Source organism: Drosophila kikkawai, chromosome X (genome assembly GCF_030179895.1).
Source record: "Drosophila kikkawai strain 14028-0561.14 chromosome X, DkikHiC1v2, whole genome shotgun sequence".
Taxonomy (NCBI): Eukaryota; Metazoa; Arthropoda; class Insecta; order Diptera; family Drosophilidae; genus Drosophila; species Drosophila kikkawai.
The window spans coordinates 1,459,225-1,485,494 of record NC_091733.1 but is presented as its reverse complement, the minus strand read 5'-3'; the positions used below and the strand labels follow the sequence as shown (position 1 = coordinate 1,485,494).

General features: G+C 48.5%; 3 protein-coding genes across 4 annotated transcripts in view; all 3 read left to right on the top strand.

Moving 5' to 3' along the window:
• The window catches only part of kl-3 (dynein heavy chain 8, axonemal kl-3), a 654,155-nt gene that overhangs the window by 75,809 nt on the left and 552,076 nt on the right, over positions 1-26,270 (top strand). The gene's annotated exons all lie outside the window — the stretch shown is intronic.
• Positions 1,307-3,655, top strand: LOC138929076 (AF4/FMR2 family member 1-like). Its single transcript, XM_070288037.1, has 2 exons — positions 1,307-1,531; positions 1,597-3,655. Exon 2 carries the CDS (start codon positions 1,601-1,603, stop codon positions 3,653-3,655), a length of 2,055 nt encoding a protein of 684 aa, XP_070144138.1. The 5' UTR covers positions 1,307-1,531; positions 1,597-1,600.
• LOC138929163 (uncharacterized) lies at positions 19,377-20,744 on the top strand. Its single transcript, XM_070288396.1, has 2 exons — positions 19,377-19,444; positions 19,687-20,744. The coding sequence occupies exon 2, from the start codon at positions 19,700-19,702 to the stop codon at positions 20,600-20,602; it is 903 nt and encodes a 300-aa protein (XP_070144497.1). The 5' UTR covers positions 19,377-19,444; positions 19,687-19,699; the 3' UTR covers positions 20,603-20,744.

Sequence of the window (26,270 nt, the reverse complement as noted above, 5' to 3'; positions counted from 1 at the left end):
TCAGTTCGACGTTCAGTATCGACGAGGGAAATTCAACATAGTAGCCGACGCTCTTTCCCGTCAGCCCTTGGACACAGTACAACAAGCCAACGTAGAGCCATCGCAATGCAAATGGGTGCGCAAGATGATACTTCAAGTAACTCAGGAACCGGGAAAATTTCCAGACTACCGGATCGAAGGAGGCCAGCTGTACCGAATGACGGGGAATACACCCCAGGAGGAAGACCAGGTTCCGTGGAAGCTATGCGTTGGCCAGGAGTACCGACAACGAGTCCTACAGGAGTGCCACGATCATCCGACAGCTGGACATCTCGGGACACGGAAAACCAGCAAACGCGTAGCGCAAAAGTATTACTGGCCAGGACTCCTCAGGGAAGTCACCAAGTATGTACGACGGTGCCCCACCTGCCAAAAATACAAGGTAAGCCAACTTAAACCCGCCGGCCAGATGTCAACACGCCAAGTCAAAGAACCATTCAGCGTAGTATGTGCGGACTTCATGGGTCCGTTTCCACGTTCTCGTCATGGAAATACCATGTTACTGGTATTTTTGGACGCATTCACCAAATGGGTAGAATTAGTCCCACTCCGGAAAGCGACGACACCCCATCTCGAACGATCGTTCCGGAATCGGATTCTGAGTCGCTTTGGCGTTCCACATACATTCGTATGTGACAACGGGACCCAGTTCACCAGCCGGTCGTTTAAAACATTCTGCAAAAATCTTGGGATGGAACTTCAGCACACAGCCCCCTACACGCCACAACAGAACCCAACGGAAAGGGCAAACAGGACCATAAAAACAATGCTGGCCCTGTACTTGGATGGAGCTGAGCAAAACACCTGGGACGAGCTACTTCCCGAACTCTCGCTGGCCATAAACATAAGCGTTTCAGACACCACCGGATTCAGCCCCGCCTTCATCATGCAAGGAAGGGAACCGAGACTACCCAATACATTGTTCGATCAAGCCACGCCGAGTCACACGTCGAATCAGCCACCACCAGGAAAGAAGGCGGAACAGATGCAGGAATTGTTCCGGATCGTCAAAGACAACAGCGAGCGAGCATCCAACGAACAAAGACGACACTACAATCTCCGACGCCGGGAATGGCGACCGGCCGTGGGATCACTGGTACTCCTCCGCCGCCACGTACTATCCAAGGCTTCAGAGGGATTCACTGCAAAACTGGCGGCCAAATACGATGGACCATACAAGGTTCACAAGTTCCTGTCTCCTAATCTCTTACAATTACAGGCGCCTGGGAGTCGACGACGACGCACAGCCGGACTAGGGGACGTAAAGGAATACCATTACGAGGATACCGACGACGACGAGCCACCCGCTGCCGCCGAGGGGACCAAGTCTTGAGAAAAGGGGCCACTTGCTGGTAGTCGCGACTACCCAACGTCCCTCCCCATCGAGGGGAATTCAATGACTGGCCACTCAAAACTTTTTTTTATTATCTACTATCACTAAAACCTTGTTAGACTAAGAAAACACGAGTTACATAGGAAGGAGCTAGGCTTAGTTTAGTCATTCGCACTCATAGGGATATCCAATATTTAAGATATACTAAGTTTCTTTACCCGCAGTGCCATGAGTTCAAGAGACCCGAGACGCCCAGTGACGGGCACCGTGGATACGGACAGCGATGCGGAGATGCAGGAGACGCTGGATACTTCGATACGAGACCTCCTGAGCGATCCACTCTGGGAACCGGATCAGCTGATCCTGGAGGCTGAGGCCACCGGCCTCTCCCTGGACGATGTCCTCGATCTCTGCATCGCACCAGGGGACCCACTGGGAGAAGTGGAACCAGACGGAAGATTTGGGGGCTACCGCAACCCGAGCCCGCCACGGCAGCGACCCCGTGCTGACACCGCAGCACCAACTACTACCAGCGATGCAAGCAGCGAGACATCAAGCGGCACCACCGCAGGTAGTTCGGGCGGATCCTCACGCGACGCTTTACTGCCCGGATCCAGCGGATCCTCTGGCGACGCACTATTACCCAGCTCGGGTAATTCCTCCGCCGAGGTCACACTGCCCCGCAGGTCTGACCGGGACGCCATGTTGCCTTCCATCAGGGAAGTGGCCAGGACGACCGCTGAGATGCCCAACCCACCGCCACGGTACGAGGACATCTCCAGTGCCGACGAAGTGGAAACCACGGCCCGGTCGTTCGCCACAGCGCGAACCCGACTGTCCAGCGCCACCACGGAGGAGATCATTGAGGTCTCTGACTCCGACGACAGAAGCACGCCCCTGTGGAGGGAGGTACCACCACGTCCAGAGACTCCACCGCCGTCGTACCAAGAGCTGTTCGGGCCAGGCCCCTACGACAGCCCCCGCACCATGGTCAGGAAGAATATGCCAACAGCAACTGCGCCACAGCCGAACCACGACACCCGACGGCTCAGCAGCGAGGTGCTCCTAGACGGCCCCAGCACATCGGGCCAAGCAGCGAGGGCGCGGACGGTTGCACCACCGCCGAACCACGACACCCGACGACTCAGCGGCGAGGTGCTACTAGACAGCCCCAGCACATCGGGCCAAGCAGCGAGGGCGCGGGCGGCTGCACCACCGCCGAACCACGACACCCGACGACTCAGCAGCGAGGTGTTCCTAGACAACCCCAGCACATCGGGCCAAGCAGCGAGGGCGCGGGCGGCTGCACCACCGCCGAACCACGACACCCGACGACTCAGCAGCGAGGTGTTCCTAGACGGCCCCAGCACATCGGGCCAAGCAGCGAGAGCACGGGCGGCTGCACCACCGCCGAACCCCGACACTCGACGACTCAGCGGCGAGGTGCTCCTAGACGGCCCCAGCACATCGGGCCAAGCAGCGAGGGCGCGGACGGTTGCACCACCGCCGAACCACGACACCCGACGACTCAGCGGCGAGGTGCTACTAGACGGCCCCAGCACATCGGGCCAAGCAGCGAGGGCGCGGGCGGCTGCACCACCGCCGAACCACGACACCCGACGACTCAGCAGCGAGGTGTTCCTAGACAACCCCAGCACATCGGGCCAAGCAGCGAGGGCGCGGGCGGCTGCACCACCGCCGAACCACGACACCCGACGACTCAGCAGCGAGGTGTTCCTAGACGGCCCCAGCACATCGGGCCAAGCAGCCCGGGCACGGGCAGCCATACATCAGGAGAACCGCGACCGGGCACACGGCAGCAACACTGGCTTCGCACAACCACAGCCAGCAACAAAGAGAAGACGCCGACCCAATGGGAACGGGGCCAGAATCAACCGGCAGCGAATGGAGGCAGGCCCTCGAACCAGGGAGGAGATCCCGTGCGGAGCTGTACGAGAGATTGCATACACTGGACGCCCTAACCAGCGACGTCGAACCGCGCGGTCAAGGGGAAGTTCCTCGACGGACAGCTCCCCTGAGCCGACATCGCGATCCGGACCCGTGGCGCGGCTAGGACCCTCCATGGTGGTGGCCCCGGCCCAGTGGCGAGTGGAGACGGCCGGAAGGGAAATCCCAGTCACCCTACGCACTTGGATAGAGGGAGAGCTGGGATTACCAAGAAATAAGGATATCAGACGCCAGGAGAAGATCGACGGCCGGCCATACAGGGTCCATATCTCCCGAAGTGGGCGCGTCACCATCTTCTCACCCACCCCAAAGTAAAGGGGGGGTGTGAAGACCCACTCTTATGACCTTCACATTTTTCGTTCCTTACATATATGTATATAGTTAGCAATTAAGTAGGTTAAGTTCATATTCAATAGTTTTAAGCATATATATACAGCAGTAGTTTAAGAGACAAAAACTTGAAGTCAATAATTATAATTTTTAAGTTAGCCCTAAGTGGCAACCCAAAACTATCGAATAAGTCAGGAGAATAGTCGAACTTCCCGCCGAAGCCAGGACACCAACCACGATCACGTCATGGAAAATACTAAGAAGAAATCCCCGATAAAATCCCACAGGGGAGATTTCTTGGAAACGAGACCGACAGCCACACTAACTTCCGGGACTTGAAATTTTGTGCGCGGCGAGAAAAGTTGGAAGTTTGGAAGACAGCGGAGAAAACGACGAAGACAACACCAAGTCCGAGATTTAACCGACGCGTGGCCGGCAAGTGGAAGCAAGCGATCGACAAGAGAGAAACACTGGCTTCGGCAAGCAGGGTGAGCATAAAGAGTGCGACAGGGACAGATAGGGATTAGAAAGGAAAAATCCAGACAAATAAAAGTAAAGTAACTCGAAATCAAAGTGTTAGAATTATTGGTACAAGTGTCACGCCCCGATCGTGCCGTCTGCGAGTATTCCGGGCATGTGCGCAGTAGTTTTCTCGACAGGATTAGTCGCGCCGGTGCCGTCTGCGAGTATTCCGGGCATCTGCGCAGTAGTTAGGGCCGGCTGTAATTCCTCCGATTTTGCTGTCTGCGAGTATTCCGGGCATTTTCGTAGTAGGAATCGCGCAGTAGTTAGGGCTGGCTGTAATTCCTCCGATTTTGCTGTCTGCGAGTATTCCGGGCATTTTCGTAGTAGGAATTTCGTGCCAGAAATAGCCGCGACAGTGCCGTCTGCGAGTATTCCGGGCATTTGCGCAGTAGTTAGGGCTAGTCGTAATTCCTCCGATATTGCCGTCTGCGAGTATTCCGGGCATTTTCGTAGTAGGAATTCCGTGCCAGAAATAGCCGCGACAGTGCCGTCTGCGAGTATTCCGGGCATTTGCGCAGTAGTTAGGGCTAGTCGTAATTCCTCCGATATTGCCGTCTGCGAGTATTCCGGGCATTTTCGTAGTAGGAATTGCGTGCCAGAAATAGCCGCGACAGTGCCGTCTGCGAGTATTCCGGGCATTTGCGCAGTAGTTAGGGCTGGTCGTAATACCTCCGATTTTGCTGTCTGTGAGTATTCCGGGCATTTTCGTAGTAGGATTTGCGCGCCAGAAGTAGTCGCGACAGTGCCGTCTGCGAGTATTCCGGGCATTTGCGCAGTAGTTAGGGCTGGTCGTAATACCTCCGATTCTGCCGTCTGTGAGTATTCCGGGCATTTTCGTGGTAGGATTTACGCGCCAGAAGTAGCCGCGACAGTGCCGTCTGCGAGTATTCCGGGCATTTGCGCAGTAGTTAGGGCTGCCAGTATTACCTCCGATTTTGCTGTCTGTGAGTATTCCGGACATTTTCGTAGTAGGTTTCGCTGGCCAGAATTAGCTGTGACAGTGCCGTCGGCGAGTATTTCAAGCCTGTGACAATATTTATGGCCACCAGTGTTACCTCAGTTAATGCCGACCGTGAGTACTCCGGGCATTTTTCGTAGAAAGATTTCTGGGCAGGATTGGCCACGACAGCGCCGGCCGGGAGTATTTCGGGCACCCGCATAAAGTTTGTACCACCAGGGCTGGCTACGATGGTGCCAGAGCGTAGTCATACATAGGCATTATAGATACTCATATTCATATATATTTTCCCCATAAGCGTCCGTCGCGGCATAGCCAACGGTACGCGACTCGGTGACCCGAGTAAGAGTTTTCCCCAAATAGAATATTATGAAACCCCTCCTCAACTGTCTCAAAGATAAATAAATTTATCTGATGAGGACTCTGGGCGGACTGAGACGCCGACCCCAGCAAAACGCATCCTTACAATGTCATCTGGAGTGATGAGTCAAAATTCAACATTTTTGGTTCGGATGGGTCTCAAAAAGTATCGAGAAATCCCAATAAAGAAATGGATTAAAAAATGGAACCCCAACCGTTAAGCATGGAGGGGGTAACATGATGGTTTGGGGCTGCATGGCGAAAGCTGGAGTTGGAAAACTAGTCTTTATAAATACTACAATGGACAAGCATGCATACCTAAAAATTTTGAAATTTTATCTTAAGGGCAGCGCAACCCAGCTCCAGTTAAACGAGCCTACATTTCTCTTTCAACAGGACAAAGACCCCAAAACACACCTCATATTTGCTTAAAGAGTGGCTGCTTTATAAATGCAAGCAATTGCCTACACCTCCACAGTCTCCAGACCTCAACACCATTGAGCACATTTGGAATTTGCAGGATAAAAGGATCAGGAAGCACCAAATATCTTCAGACGATTATCTTAAGCAAGTTATACAATCCGAGTGGGAGAAAATTACACAAAATGACCCCAAAGTGCTGGTAAATAGTATGCAACGACGTATTCAACCAGTCAGTACAGCAAAAAGATGTCAAACTAACCAATTCAGGAGACAGGAGTTAATTTTCTCCTAAGCGTACTTAAACTTTTTTGACCTAAACCACGAAGTATTTTTATAATTTTGATATTTAAGATTTAGTTGTAATATTAAATAAGCAACTGAAAAGCTTTTTATTTTGTTTAATATATAATCTAACCAATGGAAATTTTTAAAAAATTTTATCTTGTTTTTTTAGTAGGTTTTTACATGCATTTAGTTGCAGAACTAGAATGTACTTAAACTTTATTTGTCCACTGTATGCACATATCCATACAAATTGCTGGACCGGCAATTGAGCATCAGCAGCTAACAGCGTCGCTGCACCCGAACACAAACAAAGTGAAACAAACAGAATTCAAAACAAATTAGCGTTTTTTTTGTAATAGTTTTGATTTGTTTATTCTGTGTAAATACATATGTATGTAGGTACTGGCCGCCAAGGTTGCGACACTATTACCATACGCGGTTTAGTCTGTTAATCGAGTACATCCTTGTCAACGCGTCATCCAGCGTTCCCGTATTAATTGGCAATCGATAGCATTTTTTCGATTGATTTGTTCTACGCGTTATCCAGCGCCCCCATATCTTTTAAATCGAGTACATCCGTGCCAACGCGTTATCCAGCGCCCCCATATCTTTCAAATCGAGTACATCCGTGTCAACGCGCCATCCAGCGTCCCCGTATCCCTCAAATCGATAACCACAATTTATTTACGCTTATCCAGCGTCCCTGCACTTATTCCAAATCGATAAATATAATTTTTTCGATTAACTCTGTTTTCCTGCACTTATCCAGCGTCCCCGTATCCCTCAAATCGATAACCATAAATTGTGAACGCTTTATCCAGCGTCCCTGTATTGATTTAAAATCGATAACATCCTTTTCGAGTATTATTTGTTTATTTACGCTTATCCAGCGTCCCTGCACCTATTCCAAATCGATAAATATAATTTTTTTCGATTAACTCTGTTTTCCTGCGCTTATCCAGCGGCCCCAACAAGAGTTTAACATGGAAAACGGCGACAGTGAGGAACCAAAACCCCTTCTGACCGTTTCTACAGCGGAGGCGTCTTCCAGAGGCAGGGCAACGAGTGAATCCTCTGTGCCTTCCGAAAGCGAAAATCCCTCTCGAAGCAAAAGCCCATTAGCAACCACCACTCCACGTAAATCTACGAGCACGTCGCTCGAAGTTCCACCGCCTGCACCATCCACAAAGGCCGCGAAATTAGTCGTGTCTTCCCAGGTCACTAGAGCAACTGAAAGAAGGGAGACAAGGCCTTGGTGAAATTCATGACCATAACCGATAGGATGGGTCAGTTCGAAGCCAGATTCAACACCCCGACTGACCAAGGTCCGTCCATCCACACGAGTAGGGTTCGACTCGAGCAGATCAGGGCCCTCAGGGACAAGGTGGAAAGGGAGTACGAGACGTGCTCCGAAGTACTGGCCAGTGTAAACTGCAAGGACTCAATAACAGTCATGCAATCCAAGTATGACTACTGTTATACCGTTTACGAGCGGTGCGCAGCAAACCTCAATGAGATCATTGAAGATTCACGCGCGCCACAGTCTGTTCAGTCCTCCAATCGGACGCCGTCTCAGGGCGGATGTCGCCTTATGGCAGCTATATGAAATAGTGCCCCAAATCATTTGAAACTTGGTAGGTCATCATAAAGCTTATACAAACCAAATTTCAGATCAATAGGTTTAAAATTAGAGTTAATGCCAAAAAAAACGCGAAAAAAACCATAGTGCATTCCTTCGATCTCCAATTTGGACGTTCATTGACGGACATTGCCATTGATTGCATTCGTGGAGTTCCACCGTGCACTAAACTGCTGCGCTTTAGTCTTGAGGTGTTGCCATCGACGTAAGATCGACTAGGCTTCGCCCTTGAACTCGGGCTCAGCGGTGGAAAGCAACGGAAAGGGACGTTAGAACATCGGCGAGAGGAATCATCGCCTATTGGATGAACCTGCGTCGTAAAAGATTTGACTCTGTTCGCCTTTACATGGGAGATCGGCCCCGTAAGCACCCATCCGAAAATAGTCTCTTGGCCTAGAAGAGAGCCGCAAATACTTCTTCGGGTGCCATTCAACATTACCGACGGTAAAATGTCGGCACCGATTAGGACGTCCAGTTGCGAACTCTCATAGAACGTCGGGTCTGCCCACTGGAGAGCGGGCAGGTCTCTCAAGGAATTCCGAGAGATTGGATGGGAGGGCAATTTGCCCGCTAATTCCGGAAGGACATAAGCTTCGGTGTCTAATTGGAGACCCGGCTTCGTAGGAGAACGAATTTGGAAATGGCATAGCCTAGTCGACTTCGCGGAAACCGACTGGTTTAGACCAGAGACTTCGGCCTGGATGTTGCGGAATGGCAACTTCATACGGTTGAAAAGCCGTTCGGAAATGAACGTCGCCTCGGATCCCGAGTCGATTAAAGCTCGTGCTCGGTAGGTCTTGCCCAAATGGCACAAGTCAATCATCGCCGTGCCCAGAAGAACGGCTGTAGTGCCAGAGGCGAAATAGTTTTGCACTGTTAAAGTGCTTGTGGATGCATTAGGGCTGGAGGGTCTCGAAGATTGTGTAGGATGCGAGGAGCTGGAGGAACTCGAAGATTGTGTAGGATGCGAGGAGCTGGAGGAACTCATATTTTCGGAACTCGCAGTGCGGTGAAGCAGCGTATGATGCCTTCCTCTACACGTGAAACAACTGTGAGTGCTCGTGCAGTCACGAAGCTGATGGCCTCGCGCGAAACAGTTTAGACAGAGTTGCTTCTTTTGGATATAGCCGGAACGCGCGTCGGCCGACATTTGGAGAAAGCGCGGTCACATCCTTATTGGATGGTTCTCCCTGGAGCATAAGTCGCACCCTCTCTGTTTGGTGCTGACTTTTGTCTCAAAGATTTGGAACTTCTTAGGGACTGCTTGCGTCGGCTTCATATCCTCTATAGCCTCTAGTGTGCGATATCTTTCGCTTAGGAAGGTGTTCATCTCTTCCAAAGCCGGAATGTCGGATTTCGACGTCAGGGACTGTTCCCATAGAGAAAGGGTAACTTTCGGCAGCTTGCTTGCGCACAGGAACACCAGCAGACAATCCCAGTTGTCCGTGGATATTTGGGAATGTGCTAGCGCTGTCAAACACCCCTGAATCGTGGACTGCAACTCTTTTAGCGCATGACCAGATTCTTGGGAGATGGAACTCAAGTTGAACAGAAGCTTGAGTTGGCTGTTGACTAAAAGTCGTTTGTTTTGGAAACGGTCTTGAAGCGCTTCCCACGCAGAGGCGAACCCGTCATTTGTGACCGGGGATTTGGAGACGATGGCTTTCGCCTCGGCGCTCGTCTTCGTGAGAAGATGGAAGAGCTTCTCGACCGGTGTCAGCCTGGGGTTGTTGACATATACTGCCGTGAATAGGTCCCGGAAAGTGGGCCATCGAAGGTAGTCCCCGTCGAAGACTTCTGTATCGCAGGGAGGTAAGCGGAAACCGGAGGAAATTATTGGCTGGGATGGTGGTTGCACGGCTTGAGGCGTGGCACTGTCAATTGTCGCACTGATCTCTGCTGAACATGACTCATACACCGAATAGCAATAGTCATATTTGTTCTGCAGCACGGGCAACCTTTCGAGGCATCTTTCTTGGGCAATCAGATCGGAGCAGATGTCGTACGCCGTCTCTACCTTGTCCCATAAGGCTCGCACTTGTTGTAGGCGGACTTGTAGCAGATGCAGGGACAGGGAAGCTTGACCCGGAGTATTGATCTTTGCTTCAAAAATGCTCACACGATCGCTGGCGGCTATAAATTTGCGCAACGACACGGTTACGGCCGTTGGCGGTTCGACCGTTGGCTGTTCGGCCGTTGGTTATTCAGCGGATGCCATTTTGTGGCTGCTAGAGCGTGTGACCCTCAGGAATTCCGGTTTTGAAAGAGAGGGTGACTCTGACTTTATGGCAAGCGAAGAGTCGCTAGAGGCTTTTGCCACCGGCCGAGAGATGACTATTCGTGGAGCGTTTGACGGACTTGTCGATCGACGATCTGCCCCTTTGGAAGGGGAAGCCGAACTTCTGATCCTCGGAGTAGAGGACCTGGGTGCTGACTGGGCTCGAATGGGCCGCGGAGAGGATGGGTTCGACTTAGCTGGGGAGGAGATTCCATTTTTATCTCCCTCTACGGGCATACTCAGCTATGCCCTATGAAAAGAGAAGGCTTGCCCCCCGCAAAAAAAAAAGCGAGTGCCAGGAAAAGGAACGCAAAATCCTTAATCGCTGTGGAAAACCCTGCGGAAAGGCAGGAGCTCCAGAAAAAAAAAAACGACAGGAAAATAAAATAGCCAAATCTAGCTATGATCACTCGCTAGCAAAACGAGGGAACTGAGCTGTCAGTGATGGATCTACGAAACGCGTGCGGATAATAGAATATAGCGAAAAAAGAAGCTAGATCTAGCTACAAACTAGCCTCGGAAATTGTTGCAAATTCTTAGCCACTTACTCAAAATTACAAATCACCCGCCAAAACTAGCTGGAAAACGCTTATAAATTTGGCGGAATAGGCTAATAACTTTCGGGAATTATATGGGTTTTTCTTTTGTTTTTTTTTGAACTCACAAAAGGATCGTAAAGAACTACGTGGAAAGAAATTCACAAAATAGCTGAAAAAATAGCTAAAGGAGGCCAATGGAGATTGATATGCAGGAACCGCACGAAAAAAAAAACGCCCACCAAAACCTAGCTAAAAAATCAAAACTAGCTAAAATATCGGCTTGACCAAAAAGCTAGCTGGCGAAAAAATAGCTAAAAAGAGTGGCGGTATTTGTTGTTAAAAAAATTTGAAAAAAATTTTGGCTTCCTTAAAAAATTTTGTTCCAGGAATTATTTTTATTTTATCTCGTGGGTGGACGATGTTTTTTCGTCGGCACTTTGCCTTTTCAGAAACGTATAGGTGCAGGTGTTTGTGCACGCTTAACGAGCAAAGAGGAGATGAAATAGAAAAGCACTGTATATGCGTATGTATGAAGCTTTGGAGTTTAAGCAATTGCTCAGCGCAGAATAGCGCGAGGGAAGTCAATATGTATGTATGTATGTAGGAAATATGTAATTTTGCTAGGCGCAGAATAGCGCGAAGCTTGCTCAAATATGTATGGAAATATGTAATTTTGCTAGGCGCAGAATAGCGCGAAGCTTGCCCAAATATATTTATGTATGTATGGAATGCGAGAAATAAAAACAACTATATCTATGTATATGTCGGAGATAACCGTTCTTTAATCCCACCGTAGTCGAGCTAGCCAGTTCTGTTCGCCTGCGCAGTCAAATCGTATCTGTCATCACGCCACTTTTCTTGTGGCCCCTTCAACTTTTCTTACTTTTCACTCAGACGTCAATCCTAGACAATCTCAAGCTGTCTCTCTCACTCTCTCCTATTGTTGCGACAGACGAACAGACCTCACTCAGTAACAGACAGTCTTCTGTCCTTTTCCTGTTACCGACTCAACTGTCATTGCGCCTGCGCACCAGCGACACCTACAGGGCTACCAATACCTGAGTATGCCGAATAATTCTGTTGCCAACGCAACAAGCATTCTAAATTTGCAACTAAATTTCCGACACGGCCATCCTGACAATTCACGCGTCCTCGCGTGACGTGTCTTCTAATAGCTCTAAACATAACCATGATACAATCATAGTATGATTGTATCATGAACATAACAGTAATTTTCATTTATTATTCTCTCTTGTTTCTCTCTTTGGTCTCAACTTAACATTTCATTTTATCCGTTTTATTCATGTCAAATAAGCTTTACTTTTATTTCTTCTCGCCACTTCATTCTGTATCTTCATTCTCTTTTCGTACCAAATCTGTATCTTCTGTTTCTTCTCCTACCACAACTCTTACTCAACATCTCTTCATCAATTTATACAGGCTCTTGCTGCACACTTTGCAACGCTCACACGCACCTCTTGCGTCAGGGCCTCTCTGGACCCTCATAGCCTTATAAATGATTCCACCAACGAGTGCCTCAGTCGGCGATCTCTCGCTTACACTTCTAGTGTTTTCAAATGTTAGTTTGGCGGGATAACCTTTCGAAACCATAGAGTACAAGCGCTCTTCCGCAGAAACCCAACAGTTTGGATATTGTTCAAGCTGAACAAGGGGCAATGTCGCCAGGGGAGCATCTCTGGGAACAAAATGTACCTGTCGCCATGTTGGTTGTACTGCTCTCTTTTTTTATTACTCTGAAAATAAACTCCAAAGAAGACGGATCGTCCTCCTCATCAGCATATCGAACTCTGCCATCTTTTATTGGGAATTTTCTGGACTTGTACTTGCCACGGCCCCCGACAGCTACATTTTTGGTCCTTCGCCCGAGATATTCCAGCGCCTTTTTGCCAAGATAAGTACGGTGCCGAAATTCCCATCATATATGTATGTACATACATGCATATATATGTAGATATACTGCTGCATCCAATTTATTTAAAACACTACCAACTTGGGCAGTAGTATATGTATATATATGCATGTGTTTACATGGCTATATGCCCCTCTCCTATGTTCTAAATCAGCCAATATCCAAAAAGGTTTACATCCAGTTTTTCCATACATAAAAAACCATACATCCACACCGATTCCGTAGAATATGTACGTACATACTTGCACAATTTGCATACGCACATAGGTATGTACGAACATTGCCGATTTATGAACATACATATGTACATTACCTTTGGTTCACAAATCGGCGGCATTTAGAAGAGAAATAAATAAAGATCATACATATTCCATCCACCACAAATATACATATTTTCCATCCACTGCACATTAACAACAAAACAAAAAGATAAATAAAGATAACCCCCTCCTCCAGCTGGCCGATCATACGTGCATACATACATATGTATATGCACATATCCATATAAATTGCTGGACCGGCAATTGAGCATCGGCAGCTATCAGTGTCGCTGCATTCAAACACAAAACCAAGTGAAACAAACAAAATTAAAATCTGCGTTTTTAATAGTTTTTTTTGTTTGTTTATTTTGCGTAAATACATACATATGTATGTAGGTACTGGCCGCCAAGGTTGCGACACTATTACCATACGCGGCTGAGTCTGTTAATGAGCCGTTCACACTGGGGTGCATTTTTTTTTGGTTTTGAGTTTCAATTCAACTAATTTACAACCTAATTTTTTTTTTCGAATCGTGTACACCGTTCCGATTATTTTTGGTACGCATTATCCAGCGTCCAAGTATATCTAAAAAGGCGATAAGCATACATTTTCGATTAATCCTTTTGTCTTCACTTCCAACCCCACAGTATTTTTCGACAAACATTTATTTGTCTCCGAATAATTCATTCTACATATTTTTTTTCTCCTCGGTTCATACCCAAATCGATAAAACCCTTTTTCGACCTTTTTTATTTTTTTTAATTCCTTTGAAATCGATAGCATTCTTTTTCGATTAATTTTGTTTTTCGCGTTATCCAGCGCCCCCATATCTTTCAAATCGAGTTCATCCGTGCCAACGCGTTATCCAGCGTCCCTGTATTGATTTAAAATCGATAATCATAAATTGTGAACGCTTCATCCAGCGTCCCCGTACTAATTAAAATCGATAACATCCTTTTCGAGTATTATTTGTTTATTTACGCTTATCCAGCGTCCCTGCACTTATTCCAAATCGATAAATATAATTTTTTCGACTAACTCTGTTTTCCTGCGCTTATCCAGCGTCCCTGTTTTCATTTAAAAATCGATAACATCCTTTTCGAGTATTATTTGTTTATTTACGCTTATCCAGCGTCCCTGCACTTATTCCAAATCGATAAATATAATTTTTTCGATTAACTCTGTTTTCCTGCGCTTATCCAGCGGCCCCAACAAGAGTTTAACATGGAAAACGGCGACGGTGAGGAACCAAAACCCCGTCTGACCGTTTCTACAGCGGAGGCGTCTTCCAGAGGCAGGGCAACGAGTGAATCCTCTGTGCCTTCCGAAAACGAAAATCCCTCTCGAAGCAAAAGCCCATTAGCAACCACCACTCCACGTAAATCTACGAGCACGTCGCTCGAAGTTCTACCGCCTGCACCATCCACAAGGGCCGCGAAATCAGTCGTGTCTTCCCAGGTCACTAGAGCAACTGAAAAAGGGGCTCAAGCTGAGGGAGACAAGGCTTTGGTGAAATTCACGACCATAACCGATAGGATGGGTCAGTTCGAAGCCAGATTCAACACCCCGACTGACCAAGGTCCGTCCATCCACACGAGTAGGGTTCGACTCGAGCAGATCAGGGCTCTCTGGGACAAGGTGGAAAGGGAGTACGAGACGTGCTCCGAAGTGCTGGCCAGTCAAAACTGCAAAGACACAATAACAGTCATGCAATCTAAGTATGACTACTGTTATACCGTTTACGAGCGGTGCGCAGCAAACCTCAATGAGATCATTGAAAATTCACGCGCGCCACAGTCTGGTCAGTCCTCCTATCTGATGCCGTCTCAGGGCGGATGTCGCCTACCTCCAGTTGAGTGCGAAGTTTTCAATGGTGACTATGTTCAATGGCCCACATTTCGGGACCTTTTCTCCGCCATCTATGTACGCAATCCTCGGCTTTCAGAAGTCGAAAAACTGTTCCATCTCAATGCAAAGACGAGCGGCGAGGCCAAATCCATTGTGGCCTTATCTCCGTTGACCAATGATGGTTTTGAGTCAGCGTGGAGAAACTTGCAGAATCGGTTCGAGAACAAGAGGCTGCTGGTCAATAGCCAATTAAAGATCTTGTTCAATTTGCCTTCTGTTGCCCAGGAATGCGGAAAATCCTTGAAGCATTTAGAGAGCACAATCCAAGGTTGTTTAACGGCCCTGCAATTAGCAAGAGTCGAGACCACGAATTGGGATTGCCTGCTTGTTTTCCTGTGCTCGTCCAAGTTGCCAAAACTAACTTTGGCTCTGTGGGAACAGTCCCTGCTAAATAAGTCAGAGATTCCACTTTGGGCTGAATTCCAGGCTTTCTTAAAAGATCGTCATCGAACGCTTGAGGCGATTGAGGAGTTCAAGCCAAACGCGAGCGTTCAATCCAGGGCACTGAGGGCTGAAAATAGCTCGCGGTCGATCCAGACCTTCGAAAACAGAGTTACGGTAAACCCGCAATCCTGGAAACTCTGCGCACAGGAGAACCATCCAGTCCGATTATGTCCTCTATTCTTACGCATGTCAGTCGCAGATCGAGAGAAACATGTAAAACAGCAGAAGTTGTGCTTAAACTGTTTCGCAAGAACGCATCTGCTCCGGGATTGCAACAGTACGCATAATTGCTACACCTGCAATGGACGTCACAATACTCTCCTGCATCGAAGTACCCCTCTGCCAGTCCATTCAGTGGTTATGCCTGACCAGCAGTCCCATCCATCCACAGCAACCCAGCAACAGATACAGTCCACTCCATCGACGAGTCAAGCGAATGTGCAAACGTTTCTTGCCGTTAACACGCAAGGGGTCCTACTGAGTACGGCATTGATAGAAGTTTGCCATTTGGGCATAAAATACTCAGCACGGGCACTCATTGACTCAGGTTCCGAGGCAACCTTCATCTCAGAACGGTTGTTCAACCTAATTAAGTTGCCATATGAGTCCATTCAGGCCCAAGTTTCGGGGGTCAACCTTTCCGTTGCCGCTCAGCCTCGTAAGAGGTGTCAACTCATCATAGGTTCTTCCGTCAAGCCCCATATCCAGATTGAAACTTGTGCATACGTGTTACCCCAGTTAGCTGGTAATCTCCCATCCTACACTCTACCAGAGGCCTCATTAAAGGATCTTCCACCGTTGCAACTAGCAGATCCAAATTTCTTCCGAAGCTCGCAGATTGACGTGCTTATTGGTGCCGATATCCTGCCATCGATCCTCCTAAGCGGCTCCCATTCCAATATTTGTGGAACACTCCTGGGTCAAGAGACCATATTCGGGTGGATTCTTTGCGGTCCGATTGCAGCGAGTCCCACAAGCAGAGTCTGCTCCTTTTCAGCCCGATTAGCAGTCAAGGAATCCAAACTAGACAGCATCCTCACAAAATTTTGGGAGGTGGAGGATGTTCCAGTGAAGCTGGTTAAGGAATCCACCTCGGTTTGCGAGGAGAACTTTATCCGATCCACCAAAAGAAGTGACGATGGAAGATATGTTGTTTCGTTGCCCTTTAAAAAGCCGGACAATATTAAGCTTGGACATTCCAGACCCATCGCACTAGCTCAGTACCTCCGAAACGAAATGCGATTAAGTAAAGATCTTCCATTGAAGGAGCAGTACGACTCAGTCATTCGAGAGTACTTAGACTTAGGTCATATGCACCAAGTCTCCCCTGACGACTCTAGCAGTTTTTATCTGCCTCATCACGCTGTCTTCAAACCAGATAGCACCACGACGAAGGTTCGCGTCGTGTTCAACGCTTCCAATCCCTCATCAAACGGGAACAGCCTCAATGATATCCTTCATGCGGGGCCTGTACTACAGTCCGATCTGACTATTCAGATTCTAAAATGGCGTTTCTTTAAGTATGTTTTCAATGCGGACATCACAAAGATGTATCGGCAAATCCGGGTCAATCCTGATCACACGCGCTTTCAGAGAATCTTATTCCGCAACAAATACGGTGAGCTCTGTGACTATGAACTCGACACAGTCACCTTCGGCGTAAATTGTGCGCCCTTCCTGGCCATCAGAGTGCTTCAGCAGTTGGCTCAGGACATCCGAGGCCAATATCCTTTGGCCAGCGACATCATTTCGAACTTCATGTACGTGGACGATGTGCTCGCAGGGGCTCACACTCAGCAGTCGGCAGTTTTAGCCATTAAAGAGCTTCGGCTGGCTCTCGAGAGTGCCGGTTTTCCACTGCGCAAGTGGACCTCAAACGAAAGGAGACTCCTACAAGCGATTCCGAGGGAACATTTGGTCAGTGCAGACTTCCTTGAGCTGGAAGATGCCAGCACGGCGAAAACTCTTGGGATCCGTTGGCAAGCTACATCCGATAGTTTCTTTTTTGTTCCAATGGTGATCTCCCTGCAACCTGCCTACACCAAACGAGAGGTTTTGTCTCAAATAGCCAAACTGTTCGACCCGGCAGGGTGGTTATCGCCTTTCGTAATCCGAGCCAAGATTTTCATGCAGGAAATTTGGCTACGGGAGCTAGGCTGGGATCAGCCACTCCCCACCGACCTTGTGACCAAGTGGCAAGAGTTTTTGAAAGGGTATCCGACCCTGAGGGAAATTCGTATTCCGAGGTGGGTGCGTTTCCATCCTGCTGCCAAGGTGCAGTACCATGCGTTTTGCGATGCGTCACAGGACGCGTATGGGGCTGCTATTTTCGTCCGAGTCGAAACGGCTGACGGCTGTTGTGCCCATTTGCTGGCATCCAAGACCAGAGTCGCTCCCGTCAGGTCCATCTCCATACCCCGCCTGGAGTTGTGCGGAGCAGTGCTGGTTACTGAGCTAGCAGCATCAGTAATTTCCGAATTGCCTCCTAAAGCTTATGAGATTTTTTATTGGACAGACTCTACTATAGTTCTTGCATGGCTAGGCAAGCCAGCATGCACCTGGACGACATTCGTGGCCAACAGGGTCGCAAAGATCGAACAGCGCACCAACGAAAGCAAATGGGGCCATGTACGATCCGAAGACAATCCAGCTGATCTGGCAAGCCGAGGCGTCTCGCCCCAAGAGCTTAAGGACAGCACACTTTGGTGGCACGGGCCGGCTTGGCTGCCACTCAAGCAGGAGCAGTGGCCGAGTGAAGCACTGGTTAATCCGGAAACCGAGATGGAGCAACGGCCTATCAAATGTCACAGTGCCACAGTGCCGCCAGCAGTGGATATCCTAGAGCGTTTTTCAACCTTCGACAGGGCGCTGCGGGTTCTAGCATACGTGATCCGTTTTGCGAAAAATTGCAAAAAGGAAGACATACCCCCATCGGCAGCACTCACTTCGGCGGAGTTGTCCGACGTGCAAGAGCGATTAATCGTGTTCACTCAAAAGAACGAGTTCCCCGTCGAATATAAGGCTTTAAGTAACAAGCAGCAAATTCCATCCTCAAGTACAATTTCTAACTTAAACCCCTTTCTTGACAGAAAGGGGGTCTTGAGAGCAAGCGGCCGTTTACAAGCATCTGACATGCTCAGTTATGATGAAAAACATCCTATCATCATCCCAGCGCGATGTAGGTTCGCGAAACTACAAGCCCTGTTTACCCATCGCATATCCTTGCATGGGGGGAATCAGTTAATGGTGAGACTGATTCGGTCTAAATTCTGGATTCCTAAGCTTCAGAGGTTGGTGAAACACACAATCCACTCGTGCCGAGTTTGTGTCATCCACAAGAAGAACCTGCAGAGGCAGTTGATGGGGGATTTACCCCGGGCGAGATCCTCTTTCTCCAGGCCATTCACTCATACAGGCATGGATTTCGCGGGGCCATTTGACATCAAGAGTTATGTCGGTCGAGGCTGCAAAGTCACAAAGGGGTACGTCTGCGTTTTTGTTTGCTTTAGTACCAGGGCCATCCATCTCGAAGCGACGTCCGACTTGACGACAGAGAAATTTTTAGCTGCCTTCTCTCGTTTTTCTGCTCGCCGTGGGTGTCCACAACATGTCTACTCTGACAACGGGAAAACGTTCGTCGGAGCCTCCACGTCCTTATCCAGAGACTTTATGGAATCAACCAGAACACTGATCCTCTCCAAACACAGCCTTCAGAACTTGGACTGGCATTTCAACCCTCCTGGCGCGCCTCACATGGGAGGGCTCTGGGAGGCGGGTGTGAAAAGTTTCAAGGCTCACTTCTACAAGTACACAGCAGCAGGGAAGTACACCTTCGAAGAACTGGCTACCCTCCTTGCGAAAATTGAGGCCTGTTTAAACTCCAGGCCTATTTCACCAATGTCCGAAGATCCCACTGACCTTGTGGCTCTTAGCCCCGGACATTTTCTAATTGGTGGACCACTTCTTGCGGTATCGGAGCCTCTGATTGAGGAAAATCCTATTTCCATCATCAATCGGTGGCGGAGGTTGAAGGCCCTGCATCAGCAGTTCTGTGTGCGTTGGAAGGAGGAATATCTGAAGGAGCTCCACAAAAGGAACAAATGGAAGTTCCCATCACGAGATCTCCAAGCGGGAGACATGGTTGTGATCAAGGAGGAGAGCTTGCCAGCCAACGAATGGCGGCTTGGGCGTATCCAGTTGGTATGTCCGGGCGCCGACGGCAAGGTCAGAGTTGCAGACGTGCTTACAGCACGGGGCGTCATCCGACGGCCAGTGGCGAAAATGATTCGCCTCCCAATGGACGGCCCCATTGACCACAGTGACTCCTCAATAGAGTAATCCTTCCAATTGACATGTACTAGTCCTAAGTTGTGTCATACAACGTCGTCGTTCCGTCCACGTGTCTTGTTCATCCTCATCCATAACACTTCATTATCATATTTATCCATCTCTCTTTTTTAATTTAGATCCGTGTACACAATGGCTCCAACGACCCACCAAAATCCTCGTCGCTCATCCGGGAGCAATGTATACAGATGTCGAGTCTGCAGGGGAGTCCACGCACTGAGGGTTTGCCGACGGTTTCTCCAACTGCCGGCTGTGAAGCGGCTCCGCGCGGTACTCATTAACAAGTACTGCGCAAACTGTCTGGCACACGAGCACTCCGGTCGGTCGTGCCGCAGTACAGCGAGGTGTCATATATGCCATGAGGCTCATCACACGCTGCTACACATCCACACTGGGCAGCCTCGCTCTTCGCGACCCCGACAAAGGCGCAACCCACCCTCGGATTCTCGGCCTCAGCGTCAATCACAGCAGCGCCATCAGGCGCCTGTATCCGGATCTCGGCGGCCCGCCACGCCAATGGATATGTCTCCATCCCGCAGCCGGTCGTGCACGCCTATCCTGGCGCGCACAAGTGTTAGCATCCTCCCGACCGCGTCCGTGCTAATCGGATCCGACCAAAAGCGGTTTGATGTCCGAGCCCTGGTGGATCCGTGCTGTCCTGTGAGTCGCATCCACATCTCCCTGGTTAAAGCCCTTAATCTGGCCATCACGGGCATTGGCGACCAACGGGTGTGCACCACCGAGATGCGCTCCAAGGCCTCCAAGATGAGCAAGCAGCTTCTGATGCTAGTGGACGAGCAGATGCAGACACGAACGCCGGGGCAACCGCTGGACCCGAAGGTGCAGGACATGTTTCAGAATGTCACATTGGCGGATGACCGGTGGTTCCACCCATCGCTAGTGTCGGTTGTGCTGGGAGCGGACGTTTACGCTGACCTGATGCTGCCGGGTATCCTCCCGGGTCAGGACGGCTTGCCGATGGCACAAAATACGACGCTGGGATGGATCCTTTCCGGACGATGCTCCCTCTCGTAGATCGCAAGCATTCCTCTTGCGCGGGGGGGGGAGAATGTTCAAGCTGAACAAGGGGCAATGTCGCCAGGGGAGCATCTCTGGGAACAAAATGTACCTGTCGCCATGTTGGTTGTACTGCTCTCTTTTTTTATTACTCTGAAAATAAACTCCAAAGAAGACGGATCGTCCTCCTCATCAGCATATCGAACTCTGCCATCTTTTATTGGGAATTTTCTGGACTTGTACTTGCCACGGCCCCCGACAGCTTCATTTTTGAATGTTCAAGCTGAACAAGGGGCAATGTCGCCAGGGGAGCATCTCTGGGAACAAAATGTACCTGTCGCCATGTTGGTTGTACTGCTCTCTTTTTTTATTACTCTGAAAATAAACTCCAAAGAAGACGGATCGTCCTCCTCATCAGCATATCGAACTCTGCCATCTTTTATTGGGAATTTTCTGGACTTGTACTTGCCACGGCCCCCGACAGCTTCATTTTTGGTCCTTCGAGCCGGATATTCCAGCGCCTTTTTGCCAAGATAAGTACGGTGCCGAAATTCCCATCATATATGTATGTACATACATGCATATATATGTAGATATACTGCTGCATCCAATTTATTTAAAACACTACCAACTTGGGCAGTAGTATATGTATATATATGCATGTGTTTACATGGCTATATGCCCCTCTCCTATGTTCTAAATCAGCCAATATCCAAAAAGGTTTACATCCAGTTTTTCCATACATAAAAAACCATACATCCACACCGATTCCGTAGTATATGTACGTACATACTTGCACAATTTGCATACGCACATAGGTATGTACGAACATTGCCGATTTATGAACATACATATGTACATTACCTTTGGTTCACAAATCGGCGGCATTTAGAAGAGAAATAAATAAAGATCATACATATTCCATCCACCACAAATATACATATTTTCCATCCACTGCACATTAACAACAAAACAAAAAGATAAATAAAGATAACCCCCTCCTCCAGCTGGCCGATCATACGTGCATACATACATATGTATATGCACATATCCATATAAATTGCTGGACCGGCAATTGAGCATCGGCAGCTATCAGTGTCGCTGCATTCAAACACAAAACCAAGTGAAACAAACAAAATTTAAATCTGCGTTTTTAATAGTTTTTTTTGTTTGTTTATTTTGCGTAAATACATACATATGTATGTAGGTACTGGCCGCCAAGGTTGCGACACTATTACCATACGCGGCTGAGTCTGTTAATGAGCCGTTCACACTGGGGTGCATTTTTTTTTGGTTTTGAGTTTCAATTCAACTAATTTACAACCTAATTTTTTTTTTCGAATCGTGTACACCGTTCCGATTATTTTTGGTACGCATTATCCAGCGTCCAAGTATATCTAAAAAGGCGATAAGCATACATTTTCGATTAATCCTTTTGTTTTCACTTCCAACCCCACAGTATTTTTCGACAAACATTTATTTGTCTCCGAATAATTCATTCTACATATTTTTTTTCTCCTCGGTTCATACCCAAATCGATAAAACCCTTTTTCGACCTTTTTTATTTTTTTTAATTCCTTTGAAATCGATAGCATTCTTTTTCGATTAATTTTGTTTTTCGCGTTATCCAGCGCCCCCATATCTTTCAAATCGAGTTCATCCGTGCCAACGCGTTATCCAGCGTCCCTGTATTGATTTAAAATCGATAATCATAAATTGTGAACGCTTCATCCAGCGTCCCCGTACTAATTAAAATCGATAACATCCTTTTCGAGTATTATTTGTTTATTTACGCTTATCCAGCGTCCCTGCACTTATTCCAAATCGATAAATATAATTTTTTCGACTAACTCTGTTTTCCTGCGCTTATCCAGCGTCCCTGTTTTCATTTAAAAATCGATAACATCCTTTTCGAGTATTATTTGTTTATTTACGCTTATCCAGCGTCCCTGCACTTATTCCAAATCGATAAATATAATTTTTTCGATTAACTCTGTTTTCCTGCGCTTATCCAGCGGCCCCAACAAGAGTTTAACATGGAAAACGGCGACGGTGAGGAACCAAAACCCCGTCTGACCGTTTCTACAGCGGAGGCGTCTTCCAGAGGCAGGGCAACGAGTGAATCCTCTGTGCCTTCCGAAAACGAAAATCCCTCTCGAAGCAAAAGCCCATTAGCAACCACCACTCCACGTAAATCTACGAGCACGTCGCTCGAAGTTCTACCGCCTGCACCATCCACAAGGGCCGCGAAATCAGTCGTGTCTTCCCAGGTCACTAGAGCAACTGAAAAAAGGGCTCAAGCTGAGGGAGACAAGGCTTTGGTGAAATTCACGACCATAACCGATAGGATGTGTCAGTTCGAAGCCAGATTCAACACCCCGACTGACCAAGGTCCGTCCATCCACACGAGTAGGGTTCGACTCGAGCAGATCAGGGCTCTCTGGGACAAGGTGGAAAGGGAGTACGAGACGTGCTCCGAAGTGCTGGCCAGTCAAAACTGCAAAGACACAATAACAGTCATGCAATCCAAGTATGACTACTGTTATACCGTTTACGAGCGGTGCGCAGCAAACCTCAATGAGATCATTGAAAATTCACGCGCGCCACAGTCTGGTCAGTCCTCCTATCTGATGCCGTCTCAGGGCGGATGTCGCCTACCTCCAGTTGAGTGCGAAGTTTTCAATGGTGACTATGTTCAATGGCCCACATTTCGGGACCTTTTCTCCGCCATCTATGTACGCAATCCTCGGCTTTCAGAAGTCGAAAAACTGTTCCATCTCAATGCAAAGACGAGCGGCGAGGCCAAATCCATTGTGGCCTTATCTCCGTTGACCAATGATGGTTTTGAGTCAGCGTGGAGAAACTTGCAGAATCGGTTCGAGAACAAGAGGCTGCTGGTCAATAGCCAATTAAAGATCTTGTTCAATTTGCCTTCTGTTGCCCAGGAATGCGGAAAATCCTTGAAGCATTTAGAGAGCACAATCCAAGGTTGTTTAACGGCCCTGCAATTAGCAAGAGTCGAGACCACGAATTGGGATTGCCTGCTTGTTTTCCTGTGCTCGTCCAAGTTGCCAAAACTAACTTTGGCTCTGTGGGAACAGTCCCTGCTAAATAAGTCAGAGATTCCACTTTGGGCTGAATTCCAGGCTTTCTTAAAAGATCGTCATCGAACGCTTGAGGCGATTGAGGAGTTCAAGCCAAACGCGAGCGTTCAATCCAGGGCACTGAGGGCTGAAAATAGCTCGCGGTCGATCCAGACCTTCGAAAACAGAGTTACGGTAAACCCGCAATCCTGCAAACTCTGCGCACAGGAGAACCATCCAGTCCGATTATGTCCTCTATTCTTACGCATGTCAGTCGCAGATCGAGAGAAACATGTAAAACAGCAGAAGTTGTGCTTAAACTGTTTCGCAAGAACGCATCTGCTCCGGGATTGCAACAGTACGCATAATTGCTACACCTGCAATGGACGTCACAATACTCTCCTGCATCGAAGTACCCCTCTGCCAGTCCATTCAGTGGTTATGCCTGACCAGCAGTCCCATCCATCCACAGCAACCCAGCAACAGATACAGTCCACTCCATCGACGAGTCAAGCGAATGTGCAAACGTTTCTTGCCGTTAACACGCAAGGGGTCCTACTGAGTACGGCATTGATAGAAGTTTGCCATTTGGGCATAAAATACTCAGCACGGGCACTCATTGACTCAGGTTCCGAGGCAACCTTCATCTCAGAACGGTTGTTCAACCTAATTAAGTTGCCATATGAGTCCATTCAGGCCCAAGTTTCGGGGGTCAACCTTTCCGTTGCCGCTCAGCCTCGTAAGAGGTGTCAACTCATCATAGGTTCTTCCGTCAAGCCCCATATCCAGATTGAAACTTGTGCATACGTGTTACCCCAGTTAGCTGGTAATCTCCCATCCTACACTCTACCAGAGGCCTCATTAAAGGATCTTCCACCGTTGCAACTAGCAGATCCAAATTTCTTCCGAAGCTCGCAGATTGACGTGCTTATTGGTGCCGATATCCTGCCATCGATCCTCCTAAGCGGCTCCCATTCCAATATTTGTGGAACACTCCTGGGTCAAGAGACCATATTCGGGTGGATTCTTTGCGGTCCGATTGCAGCGAGTCCCACAAGCAGAGTCTGCTCCTTTTCAGCCCGATAAGCAGTCAAGGAATCCAAACTAGACAGCATCCTCACAAAATTTTGGGAGGTGGAGGATGTTCCAGTGAAGCTGGTTAAGGAATCCACCTCGGTTTGCGAGGAGAACTTTATCCGATCCACCAAAAGAAGTGACGATGGAAGATATGTTGTTTCGTTGCCCTTTAAAGAGCCGGACAATATTAAGCTTGGACATTCCAGACCCATCGCACTAGCTCAGTACCTCCGAAACGAAATGCGATTAAGTAAAGATCTTCCATTGAAGGAGCAGTACGACTCAGTCATTCGAGAGTACTTAGACTTAGGTCATATGCACCAAGTCTCCCCTGACGACTCTAGCAGTTTTTATCTGCCTCATCACGCTGTCTTCAAACCAGATAGCACCACGACGAAGGTTCGCGTCGTGTTCAACGCTTCCAATCCCTCATCAAACGGGAACAGCCTCAATGATATCCTTCATGCGGGGCCTGTACTACAGTCCGATCTGACTATTCAGATTCTAAAATGGCGTTTCTTTAAGTATGTTTTCAATGCGGACATCACAAAGATGTATCGGCAAATCCGGGTCAATCCTGATCACACGCGCTTTCAGAGAATCTTATTCCGCAACAAATACGGTGAGCTCTGTGACTATGAACTCGACACAGTCACCTTCGGCGTAAATTGTGCGCCCTTCCTGGCCATCAGAGTGCTTCAGCAGTTGGCTCAGGACATCCGAGGCCAATATCCTTTGGCCAGCGACATCATTTCGAACTTCATGTACGTGGACGATGTGCTCGCAGGGGCTCACACTCAGCAGTCGGCAGTTTTAGCCATTAAAGAGCTTCGGCTGGCTCTCGAGAGTGCCGGTTTTCCACTGCGCAAGTGGACCTCAAACGAAAGGAGACTCCTACAAGCGATTCCGAGGGAACATTTGGTCAGTGCAGACTTCCTTGAGCTGGAAGATGCCAGCACGGCGAAAACTCTTGGGATCCGTTGGCAAGCTACATCCGATAGTTTCTTTTTTGTTCCAATGGTGATCTCCCTGCAACCTGCCTACACCAAACGAGAGGTTTTGTCTCAAATAGCCAAACTGTTCGACCCGGCAGGGTGGTTATCGCCTTTCGTAATCCGAGCCAAGATTTTCATGCAGGAAATTTGGCTACGGGAGCTAGGCTGGGATCAGCCACTCCCCACCGACCTTGTGACCAAGTGGCAAGAGTTTTTGAAAGGGTATCCGACCCTGAGGGAAATTCGTATTCCGAGGTGGGTGCGTTTCCATCCTGCTGCCAAGGTGCAGTACCATGCGTTTTGCGATGCGTCACAGGACGCGTATGGGGCTGCTATTTTCGTCCGAGTCGAAACGGCTGACGGCTGTTGTGCCCATTTGCTGGCATCCAAGACCAGAGTCGCTCCCGTCAGGTCCATCTCCATACCCCGCCTGGAGTTGTGCGGAGCAGTGCTGGTCACTGAGCTAGCAGCATCAGTAATTTCCGAATTGCCTCCTAAAGCTTATGAGATTTTTTATTGGACAGACTCTAC